The sequence below is a fragment of the Moschus berezovskii genome, chromosome 24 (genome assembly GCF_049115385.1).
Source record: "Moschus berezovskii isolate FMDL1 chromosome 24, NW_MosBer_1.0, whole genome shotgun sequence".
NCBI classification, from domain to species: domain Eukaryota; kingdom Metazoa; phylum Chordata; class Mammalia; order Artiodactyla; family Moschidae; genus Moschus; species Moschus berezovskii.
The window spans coordinates 56,347,735-56,360,171 of NC_142483.1; the positions used below are offsets into that span (position 1 = coordinate 56,347,735).

Sequence of the window (12,437 nt, forward strand, 5' to 3'; positions counted from 1 at the left end):
GCAGAGGCCACAGTGAGTGGGATGTGGTGAGGTTGGAGGGCAGGACTTAGAGAAGTGGTTTGATGCCCAAGAGATAACGGGGGAAGGAGCTCATTTAAAGCCTTAGACGTCATTTTCAGGACTTTGACTTTTAATTTGATAAGGGGTCATTGAATGGTTTGAACAGGAGTCATGATGTGATCTGACCTAGCTTTTTGAAGAAACATGGGCGCTGCCTTGCTGAGAATTGTCTTCACAGTACATGGGGCAGGGTGGCAGCTGGAGGGCTCATTGGAAAGTGAACCCAAGCATTTGATGGTGATAAGGGAGGGGGAACTGAAGAGCAGACAGATTCTGGGTATATTCTTCCTGGAATATTCTTCTCATAGAAGGCTTGAGTATTTACTGCTGTCAACTCTAGCAGATAGAGTCCTGGTGTGCCTCTCCAACAGAGCACAGCTTGACTGAGTGTTCAGTCTCCAGAGGGTCTTTTCCAGTCTGGGCCAATGTGACAATGTGGTGGGGTGGGGGAGGAGAGGCACATGATCACATCTTGTTGTATTATTAAAATATCAAGAAAAGATGCATAATCTATACCCAAACCTTCATAGTTTTTAAGTAGGATTTTCTCCTATAGAATTGTTCAAAATCTACATAGAAATTATAGATTTCTACAATTGATGGCTGTGGAGCAAGAGACCATTTTAATTTCAATTCCTCTGCTATTTTGGTTGCAAGTGGGTGTTTGACATTGTGTGTATGTGTGAGAGAAACAGAGAGGGAGAGAAGGCTCTTAGAGGCCTGCAGAGTGGCTGCTATTCCCTGGGCAATAAACCTGAAATCCCACTAATGAGGTTAGAAAAAATCAGACCTCTTCTGTGTGTTTAATAATAGCACTGCCTACTGACATAACCAGGGTTCCCTGAATAATTGCCCTCTTTTCCAATTTATTTTTAGGACCTAAAATTTGGGGGGAAGGAAAGTGCCTTGAGTGGTAAGCACTTCCTTCCAACAGCTCAATTCCAGGGCTTCACCATTTGGCCCTAAACCATGTTAGATACATCTTTCCAAGTGGAAGACAAGTTAAAGCTAAGGATGAAGCTGAGATTCATCGTGAGAGCTCTGAATGGTTTACCCCTCAGTCTGAGGATAAAAGATCGATCGTTTGCTACAGATTCTATCATTCTTGAATTGGAGACTCTTCCCACGACGTTTTTAATCTGCCTGTGGACACCGTTAGAGTTTGCCAGTCATAGAATTAAAGGGCATAATAAATGTAAATGCTGTTAGGACCCTCGGTAGGTATAAAAATATCTGAAATACCCACAGACCCATCAGTGTGTTTAAGGGAGGTACTCTGCTTGGCGAGGCTCTGAAAAATATTTAAAAATTGTTTGTGTAACTTTTCGCAAGTTATTGAACATAATAGGAGGAAAGAGATACTGATTAGAAAGAGAGCGTATGATCGAATCAGAGCTTGAGGCAGGTATTGGTTGAATATCTGGATTAAGTTGCCAGAATTAATTTGGAGGAGAGCTATTTTGGGTAGGCAGTAACCTTTCGTCTCAGATATAGATTTCCACGTTGACTTTTAACCTTTAGTCACGGACCTGCAGCTGTCCAGTCCTGAAAGTGTTCTGTTCCATCCTCCTGCCTAAACTGCAAGTTTGAGAAGTTTCAAAGTGTGAGATATGGTTTATAGGAATCTTCACGCTGCTCTGTGTTCCTCCTCCTTCCAGTAGGAAATGGCCAAGTGCATTTAACGGGGGGCTTTCAGAGACACAGCAAGGAGGCATTTAATCACAGGCTTAAAATGTAAAATCAGAAGGAGAGACATGATGACCTTTCTTCGTCTTCTCTGGGAATGACTCGTGCAAAGGAAGCATGTAGTCATCCTTAAACTACAACAGCGTGTGTGCTCATGAAACACATGGGCTTGGGTTCACAAAGATCATTTTTGCACATGTCTGAAAGATGTGTGTACGAGTGAATACAATGGGTTGAATTTGCATTGCTTGAACTCCTCCGTGCTCCCTGATGCTAAGCAAAATGTGCTGCAGGAACGGACAGCGGAACCTTCTTTCTTTACCTCTGTTGTGTCATTGGGCGCCAGAAGACGCTGTTAGGTTCGGTGCCTCAGACGTATCAGATGAAGGGATGCCCTTTGAGGGTGGGATCGCAAGCCGTTGCCTCCATGCGTTGCTTTGTGCTGGAATAAGATTCTCTCTAAAACATGGTTTCATTGTGTGCTTCCAGGAGATATCGGTCCACAAGAGATGGTTCTGAGCAGGAAGAGCGTGGTTCTTGTGGATGGAGTCATACTGAACGGCCCCACAACAGATGCAAAAGCAGGAGAAAAATTTGTGGAAGATGCCTGTAGACTAATAATGGAGGAGGTGGTTTTGAAGGCTACAGACATCAGTGAGAAGGTAAATGTAAAAGCCTGTGAGAAACCGTGAGAATGGGACTGCTAGGTTTTATCCTCCCCTGGATGGCTAGGTGTAAGGGGCAGAGAAGCCATGCTTTCATTTCCTGGGTACTTAGGGGATGCCCCGATACCAAGGTTGGTACCCACTCTCCCACCCCACCTCAGCTTCCAGACCCCCATCCAGGTTCTGCTTTCCTGGAAAGCAGCCAGCAAGTGTGGGGAGACTGGCCGAGACCCAGAGTTCAACCAGGTAAGGTTGTGAAGCCCAGGATGAACCTTTCTACCCCAGATGACGATACAAATGATAAATCAACCAATGATCTGATTTCTGTAGTCTCCAGCATACATCCTGCTTTCCATTGTCTGGCGCATATTCCTTATGTTCCTAGTGAAACCAAGCAGAAGGTAGAAAAGGTGTGAAAAGTTTTTAAATTTATCCGAGGGTCTTTACTAGCAGTTTGTCTGAGCTTAGACTGAAAATCTTGGGTTGCTAAGTCTGACTTTTCTGACTGGTACCAGTGACCAGTTCTAGCTTTCAAATTCAGACGCAAATCGATATTGGAATCACCACTAATGACATCTGTTCTTAATAGTAATTACTTTGTGCCAGTTGATAGTCTAAGAACTACTCCATGTGTGTTTGTGTATTTAACCCATGTGTTTGTGTATTGAATCTGTAAAGACCCCTAAGATGCCGGTACTATTGATCAACTCCGTTTTAGAGACAAGGGGCAAAGCATGGCACAAGATATCAAGGATGTTGCCCCAAAGCACATGCCAGCAGATCTCGGAGCCGGCACCAGAATCCAGGCTGCTTGCAGCCTGTGCTTTTCATGACTCCTCCCTGTGCCTCTCACAATCTCACGATTAATAGCTGTCACATTGATCACCTTTCATATTTCAAATCACGGAAGGTATTTCCTAGTTTTGTGCTTATAATTGCATTTTCTCCTGTCTTAACTGTACCCAGGGAACATTTTGGACCTGCTTTACTTTGGAGTACACTACTCCCCTGGAAATTTTTTATATTGGCCTTTATTTAGTCATTAAATATTAACTGAGTCTAGCTAAGGATAAAGCATTATATTCAGCCCTGGGGGATATAAAGCAAAGTAAGATAAAGGCTCAGCTTTGAGCAGAACTGGGAAAAAAACAGGGGGTCACAAGAAGAAGGTGATAAATGCTGCGTGGTTTGCGCAGACTTTGGGTAGATCTCACTGAGGAGTGGACACCTTGGATTTTGATGCAGAATCTGAGGATGAAATAGGTGTGTTTTATTGTTGTTGTTGTTTTATTTGTCTGCGTCTGGTCTTATCTGCAGCATGAGGGATCTAGTTCCCCGACCGGGGATTGAGCCCAAGCCCCTATGTTGGGAGCTCAGAGTCTTAGCCACTGGACCACCCGGGAAGTTCCTGGAGTAAGATTTTGATGGATAGAGAAGTGGGCCCAGGTGTGTTGCAGCAGGTGGAAGGTGAATGAAGGGGAGAGAGTTATAATAGGGCAAGGTATTTATTACACCTTCACGTGGAAAGAAGGGCTCATTCAGGGCGGTGATGGGAGATAGGATGCGAAGGGTAGGCTTAAAATCCTAAGTTGCCAACTCAGAGGCCCCAAGCCAATTGCAATATGGTAGTCATGCAGTGGACATGCATCCATGTGAAGCTGGATGGTTATGTTGGAGTTGGGAGAGGTAGGTGAGATTTTTATGCTGCTGACTTAGCCTACTTGGTCAGAGATTCAATGCATCCCCTTTCAAAGGTGGCCTGAGGATGGGATGGGTCCCCATACTTAGTGATGGGCTCCCCACGTGGTGATAATGATAAAGAGCCTGCCTGCCAATGCAGGAGACATCAGAGACTCGAGTTCAGTCCCTGAGTCAGGAAGATCCCCTGGAGGAGGGCATGGCTACCCTCTCCAGTATTCTTGCCTGTAGAATCCTAAGGACAGAGGAGCCTGGCGGGCTACAGTCCATGGGGTGGCAAAGAGTCGGACACGACTGAAGCGACTCAGCACACGCACAGCACAGCCATACTTAGTGACATGATTACCTCTGGCCACCTCTTTTGTAGACACTCTTCCTCAGCCACTTTCTTTCAATTGAACTGTAACTTACTTTCAGTCAAATTTACTGCTTTTGGTGTGCAGTTCTATGAGTTTTGTCAAATCGTGTAACTACCAACAGAATTAAAATGCAGAACAGTTCTGTCACCCCTCATGTCCCTGTGCCCCTCCATTGTCAGCGTCTCCCCTCACCCCTGGCCCCTGGAAGCCACTGATTTGTGTTTGTGGGGTTTTGCTGGAGAAGGCAATGGCAAGCCGCTCCAGTACTCTTGCCTAGAAAATCCCATGGATGGAGGAGCCTGGTGGGCTGCAGTCCATGGGGTCGCTAAGGGTCAGACACGACTGAGCCACTTCACTTGCACTTTTCACTTTCACACATTGGAGAAGGAAATGGCAACCCACTCCAGTGTTCTTGCCTGGAGAATCCCAGGGACGGGGAAGCCTGGTGGGCTTCCGTCTATGGGGTCACACAGAGTCGGACACGACTGAAGTGACCTAGCAGCAGCAGCTGTCCTTGCAGTTTTTTCATCAACATTACATGAATTCATAGTCCTTCCTTTCCACGGTCACAGCCCCTTTGGTTGACTTCTGCCCATCACGGTTCATGGTTCTAAACTCAGAGTTTAATTTCATACCTCTCGCACGATTTGGTGTTTCCCCCTGGTGGCTCAGAGGTTAAAGCGTCTGCCTCCAATGCGGGAGACCCAGGTTCGATCCCTGGGTCGGGAAGATCCCCTGGAGAAGGAACCGGTAACCCACTCCAGTATTCTTGCCTGGAGAATCCCATGGACGGAGAAGCCTGGTGGGCTACAGTCCACAGGGTCGGAAAGAGTCAGACACGACTGAGCGACTTCACTTCACTTCACTTCCTGCTTTCCCCAGGCTCCCCGATCCTGGTCTCCACCCCCTGTAGAGTCCCCTGTCTCTCTCCTCCCCTCCACAGGGAACCTCTTTAAGGATCGTCAACACTGCCCCTCCCTCTGCGTCCTCGCCTCCTACGTCCTTGCCTCATGCAATCTGGCCTGCACTCCCCCTCCCTGGGTCAGACGCTTTGCCAAGCGCACCCCTTGGTGATCCGCCCCAAGAGTGCTCCCCAGTTTCTGTCTGCTTGGGCCCCTCTGCAGGGCCTGGCGGCGGTGTCCGCCTCCTCCCGCGAGCACGCCTCTTCCTTTGTGTGTGGCTCTGAACTCTTCCGGGTTGCTGCGTGCCTCTTTGGCGTGTCCTCACCTCACAAGTGAGCTCCCCTCCCTTCACCCTTTGCTTACATGCTGGCGCCGCCCAGGTGAGACCCGCACCTTCTTCTCTTACTATAGCTTCCCTCTGAGCTGTGTCACTTGGGTCACATTATAATAGACGCGTGCAACTCTGTTTCTGATCTTTCGCAAGAGCTTCAGACCAACTGTTACACCCCCTTTAGATGTCCTGAGGGTGCCTCGGACTAAATATGCCCGAGACTCATCATCCAACCCCACCCAGTCCCACCCACCATGAAACCACGTGCCAGCTGGAAAGCTCAAGATGGCCTTTGGCAATTCCTTGCCCTCATCCTTCCTATGTGACTGCATTCCAGGCTCTATTGATGGCGCATGTTCAATATCTCCAGATATGCTGCACTCCTGAGGCACCCAGCCTCATCCAGACCACTACCTTCTTTTGCCTGCTTTGTTAGAGAAACCTCTTATTTCCAGTTTTACTTGGAATCTCATATAGCAACCAAAGCCGTTGTCTAAAACACTAGTATGACCACATGTAATTCCCTTGTCCAAAGCATGTCAGTGTTTTTTTAGAGCCACGTTCACGATCAGTAACATGTGACACGAAGCCGTCACCGTCCGAGCCTTGCTCTGTGCCTTCATTCATTCATTCAGCGTGCTGTTGACAACCTCTCGTATGGCAGGCTCTGTTAGTGCCTTGGGAGTGGTTAGAACACTGGCCAACACCTCTGCTCTCGTGGTGACTGTGTAGGATGTCACAAATGAGTTACGCAGCACATTGCAAGGCGCCAGGGGCTGTGGGAAAAGGAAGAGAACAAAGAGCTGGGGGGAGCTTCTGGAGGTAGAGTAGCACACAGCGTGTCATTTTAAATAAAGAGTCGGGGTCACTGACTTGACAGAGGGACATCTGAGAAGAGTTTTGAATCAAGTGAGGAAGTTAGCTATGAGAAGATTTGGGTGGCGGTATATTCCAGGCTGAGGGTGAAGACCCTAACATGGGAATGTGTCTGATACATATAAGGAGCAGAAAGGAGGCCAGGGTGTGGGCTGGGGGGTGTGTCAGTGCCACCGGGGAAACACTTGTACAGGATCAGTTTAGGTCGTTGTAAGGACTTGGGCTTTTACTCTGAAGGAAATGAGGAGCCGGCAGAAGTATTTGAGCAGAGGGCTGCCTGTGGCTGAGACAGAAGAGGAGCATTCTGGATGCTGACTGCAGGCTTGAGAGCAGATTGTGTGGGGCCGGGAGCCAGGGACAGAGTCAAGTGGGGGAGCTGTTCCGGGATTCCAGCTCCACTTTCCCCTACCTCCCCCAAGCTCTGAGTTCAAGCCACACCCAGCGGACTTCCCTCTTCAGACGGGCCATGGGTGTCCTTGTATCTCAGCCCTGGCTTGTCCTGTTCTTCCTCCTCGAAGGCCCCTTGCATGACCCCCATCCCTTATAATCTTTGCTTGGTTCTTTGGTTGTTCCAGTCACCACACCATGTCCGACTCTTTGTGACCCCATGGGCTGCAGCATGCCAGGCCTCCCTGTCCCTCACTAGCTTCTGGAGTCTGCCCAAGTTCATGTCCATTCCATCAGTGATGCCATCCAACCATCTCATCCTTTGTCGCCCTCGTCTCCTTCTGCCTTCAACCTTTCGCAGTCTTATTTTGTCCCACTTTGATGTCAGTGCTTTCAGGACTTTCGAAATTGAAGACAGAGCCCCTGCTTTGTTCCAACAGCATCTGCTTTACCAGATGTCAGAGCTGTGGTCGCAGGGAACTGTGCTTGGCCATTTATATCTCTCTCTCTCTTCCACTCGTCTGGAATCTTCTCGAGGGTGGGGCCATGTTTCCTGCATCCTCTCCACACCTGGCTCCAGTGGGTGCCACGGTAACTGTGCTGTTGCCGAATCCCCAGGTCTGTGAGTGGCGGCCCCCTGAAGAGCTGAAGCAGCTTCTCGACTTGGAGCTGAGGGACACGGGAGAGCCGCACCACCGGCTGCTGGAGCGCTGCCAGGACGTCATACGCTACAGCGTCAAGACCAGTAAGAGCTTCCCCATCCATCCGTGCCGCAGACAGCTCTTCCGTTTTCTTTAGCCTGTGTTTATCCCATAGCCGGGGCGTCCCCAGTGCCTCAGCAGTAAAGAATCCACTTGCAATGCAGGAGACATAAGAGATGTAGGCTCGATCCTTGGGTCGGGAAGATCCCTTGCAGGAGGGCATGGCAACCCACTCCAGTACTCTTGCCTGGAGACTCCAATGGACAGAGGAGCCTGGCAGGCTACACTGCATGGGGTTGCAAAGAATCGGACAGGACAGAAGCGACTTAGCATACACAGACCTCATAGTAAAGCTGACTGTCAAATTCTTTATGGGATGAGAAACCTGAATGAAAAATAGTGGTTCTGAGGTTTTGACAGTGGTTCCTCTAATCCCTAGTACAGGTGTGTTGTCAGGGCCAAAGATAGGTTGATAGAAAAATGAATGGTGTTAAGCAGTCTTATATAAATACCGTCTGCTCCTCAGCAATCCCCATCCTCCATTTATAACCAAGGCCAGAAATTATGACTGCTACTTATCATTTCTTATGTTGGTGCCAACTGACAAATGGTAGTTTGATTATAGAACTGGTGGGGATTTTAAATCTTGACCTCCCAGAATATCGCCCCTCAACATGTTCCAGAGACTGTCTTCCTATAAACAGGGATAGATTTATTTGAAGGGTATTCTTAGAGTTGGCAAGAACCAAGTTATTTTATTCCATCTACCAGGATCAAGAGATAAAAAACCTTTCAGAAGGTACAATAATCCTTAACCGCTGTGATCTTTTGTAAATGCAGCAACATGATATTTGTTTTGTGCTTAAGTCCTACTCTGACTGACTGCTAATGTACTATACACCGAGTGAATAAGTTTCAAAAGTAGGGGAAAAACTTTCCAGAATATGCATTTCTCAGTGTGATGTAAAGGTAATCTAGTACTTAAGACCATACAGGCATTATGCTTTGTGAGTTCTGACACTGAACTAAATTTAGTGGAAAGAACATAATAAAATCCTGGCTAAAAATAATTGGTTTATATTCCCTTAGGAAAGTCTGGTGCATGTATCAAAAAACCCAGTTAGCATTTCAAAAGCAGAGATATATATCTCATTATTATAGTGCATGTCAGAAGCACAGAATGACATTTAGTGCAGTGGATTTTTCAGTTTACTGGATATTTTCCATAATGTTACCATGGAAATCAATCATAAATTAACACGGAACTAAAAAAAAACTTATTAAAATTACTTGTAGCAGTGTCGGGTTTCCTTTGCCAGATTAGAGGAAGTTTGCCATGTTTTATATGAAAAGACATTTTCTTTTGAGCCTCTTGTTTTTCATTGAACTAGTTTAAAGAGATTAAAAAAAACAAATGCTTTGAGTTGCTGTGAGAGGTCACTAACTAAAACGGTTCCCAAATACCCACACTTCTAAATAGGCCCCCTGCCTCTTTATTCTTCGTCACGCTGGGCTTCTTATGATCGAGAATGTCAAGGCAGCTGTTAGCCTGGAGTTTGGTGTGAATATTCACACTGTGTAAAGCCAAGAACCTTTATGAGACCTTTTATAGGAGGGGAAAAAATAGAAAGTTGGAACTAAAGTTTTTCAAATCTTAAAGGCAAGTGCCTTTGAAGCCCGTTGAATCAGAAAGTTTATGTAAGCTATGCGATGAGTCACATCTTACTCCATAGACAGGATGCCAGCTGCACTGCAAAAAAAGGGTCCAATCTGAAAAATTAAAAGGCCACTCACTGCCAAGAGCCTGAAGTGAACCCTGTCAGTGAGTGAAATGTGTTCAAATTAGGGAAATTGACATCGATAATTTCAGAAGGTAAACGTAGCCACAGGCTTTTTGATATGTGGACAGATTGCTCAAATAATCCCTTTCTCAGAGTTCTGGTTTGGGTCTGGATTGTATTTAAAAGGGAACAGGTAGGACTTCCCTGGTGATACAGCAGAGAGGAATCTGCCTGCCAATGCAGGGGATACGAGTTCGATCCCTGATTTGGGAAGATCCCACATGCTGTGAAGCAACTAAGCCCGTGCGTCACAACTGCAGAGCCCGTGCACCTCAGCCTATGTTTCACGACAAGAGACGCCCCTGCAGTGAGAAGCCTGTGTGCTGCAGCTAGAGAGGACCCCCCTTGCCGCAGCTAGAGAAAGCCTCCATGCAGCAGCAGACCCACTGCAGCCAAAAAATAGACAAAGACAAACTCTTAAGAGAAAATGATATAAGCAAACCAAAGGTCTCAAAAAAGTGCTCAAGTTTTGCTTAGAAATGTTGTTCAGTAGACAGGCTTAGGAGATAGATCTTCAACATTTGGTTCCCTTGTACATGACTAGATTAAAAATTTTTTTTAATTGAAGTATAATGTGCATTCAGTAAAGTGGGCAAATCTCAGGTGCTCAACTCAGTGAATTTGTACATATCCGTATGTAAGTGACCATCACTCATATCAAGGTATAGACTATTTCCAGGGGCTCCTCAAGCCCAGTGCTAATCAATACCTCCTTGCCAGAGGTATGCAGAATTCTCGCTTCTGTCAGCATCAGTCCGCTTTGCCCCATACTGAACATCATGTAACTGGAGTCGTGCACTGTATGCCCTTTGAATCCACCTGCTTGTCTGAAGGGTTCACTCACGTCACTGCTGTATTGATAGTTTTCTTTCCTTTTTATTGCGGTGTGGATTAATATTCTGCTTCAATTTACAGACCATCCAAGATTTTTCAACCAGTTATATGCTGGACTTGATTATTACTCTTTGGTGGCCAGATTTATGACAGAAGCATTAAACCCGAGTGTGTAAGTACATTTTACTGAAATTTTACACTGAATATGGATTAGAGATTTTGTTAAGTAGATGAAGTTTTATTTCATGAACTTCTATTTAATTGTTTCATTTGTGCACTGTCATCATAAATAATGGAAGGGTCTTATGGCACTTAGCAGTATTTAAAGAGCAGTTTGATCTGATAGTGGGACTGTGAGATGGTTAAGGCAGGAATTCTGTCCACTTAACAGATGAGAAAATCGATTAAGCAACTTTTCATTTATTCCTGCATGAAAAGCCACATGTGGGCTAAGGTGCTGGAGAGATTCTTTGTGTAAAGGCAGATCTTAGCTTTGCCTTCTTGAAGCAAATAATCTAGACATAGAGATGCTGCATGCAAATTAATCAAAATGATCTGCACAGATTAATGTCATATTTTCAAATGAAGGAGAGGCACATGATGCTATAAATATACATGGGACAATTTTTCCTAGTTGTGCACTCAGGGAAGTCTCCTCTAAGCAGGTGACAGCTAAGAGGTGAAGTGTGAGTGGAAGTTAGCTGGGTTAAAAGAGGAGGGATGAATTCCAAGCAGAGGGAACAGCACGTACAAATGCCTTGTGGCAGGAGACAGGCTGACATATGCTGTGGGCTGAAAGTCGGGGTGGGGAAGCTGAGAAAACTGTGAGGGGTGTCGGGGGGATAAGATTGGAGCCAGACATGGGGGACCCAGTGGGCCAGGTTCATGAGTCATTCTAAGTACAATGAAAAGCCTGTGAGGATTTCCAAATCACTAAGTGACATTTGCTTATTGAAAAGATTACTGGGAATATAGAAAGTGGATTAGAAGGGACCCATTAGGATGGCATTGCCTTAGCCAGGTGAGAGATGATAGTTGCTTGGATTTAGAGAGAAGTGGCAGGAATAGGAAAAAAAAAATGTGTTTGGAAGATAAAACAAAAAAGCCTGGATAATATACTGGATCTTGGAAATGGGAACAGGAGGGAAGTTTATAAGATGATGCCTAGGCTTCTGGCTTTAATAGTTGGGTTGATTTAATTGTCGTGTCTATCATTGAGACGACAGTTTTCAAGTATACAGTGAATAAAGCAAGAACAGGAATTCAGTTTTCTTTCTTTCTTTCTTTTTTTTTAGTAATTCAGTTTTCAATTGTGAGCATTTGTGTTTGCAGTAATTTCAAAATATCTAAGAGTATGCTCTTGGAGTTGAGATATACATGGGCCTGGAATCCCGGTATTTTTATGAAATTATAAATTTAGGTGTTACTGGTCATGGATGAGATTCCATAAGTCAGGCATTCTCAACTCCTTCTGCTCTTTGACTCAACCTTGGAACTTTACAGAAAAATATTAAAGGAAAATACCCTCCCTCCTGCCCCACCAAGAAAAATCCCAACAGAGACCAAGTAAATCTGAATTTCTGATAGTGTGTCCCAGGCACTGATACATTTTCATAGCCCAACAAGTGATTTTAATCATCAGGATGGAGACACTTTCAAATAAAAGTACCAGGAGCAGGAGAAGCACTGCCTGCAGGTCAGAACATGGAAGGCTCAGCCTGGCCTTGAGGGCATCTGACATTCCCTGGTCGGGAGGCGGGGGGCCCACCTGCAGTGGAGGGCGAAGAAAGAGGAAGTCCAGGGGAAGTCTGGGGGCCATGAAGCAGAGTGTGTCCAGAGTTCTGTGTTGTTGAGTGTTTAAGACAAAGATTGACAAATATCCCCTGGATTAGCAATATGGGTGTCACGGGTGACTTCCGTCAGAGAACTTTTTGTAGAATATTCAAGACAATCCAAGATACCAGGTTACAATGGGTAGAAGAGATAAGTGGTAGGAAAGATAGTAAAATTACCCAATTCCGTGACCCTTTCCTTGTAAGTCCTCGGATTCTTCTCACTCCTCATCTGGGTTCTTTTACTGAAATATTTAGAGGCTTT

At 45.8% G+C, this 12,437-nt stretch overlaps 1 protein-coding gene across 5 annotated transcripts in view; it reads left to right on the forward strand.

Annotated features, from left to right (window-relative positions):
• GADL1 (GAD like acidic amino acid decarboxylase 1) overlaps nt 1-12,437 on the forward strand; it is a 380,197-nt gene that overhangs the window by 216,930 nt on the left and 150,830 nt on the right. For 4 of the 5 annotated variants that reach the window (XM_088831973.1, XM_088831974.1, XM_088831972.1 and 1 more), the window contains 3 exons: nt 2,236-2,408; nt 7,583-7,709; nt 10,422-10,512. In XM_088831973.1, coding sequence (XP_088688099.1) covers nt 2,256-2,408; nt 7,583-7,709; nt 10,422-10,512 — 371 coding nt within the window. In that variant the 5' untranslated portion in view covers nt 2,236-2,255. Of the gene's footprint in view, nt 1-965; nt 1,278-2,235; nt 2,409-7,582; nt 7,710-10,421; nt 10,513-12,437 lie in introns of those variants that run through there. The other variant, XM_055414757.2, reaches the window with a different exon arrangement.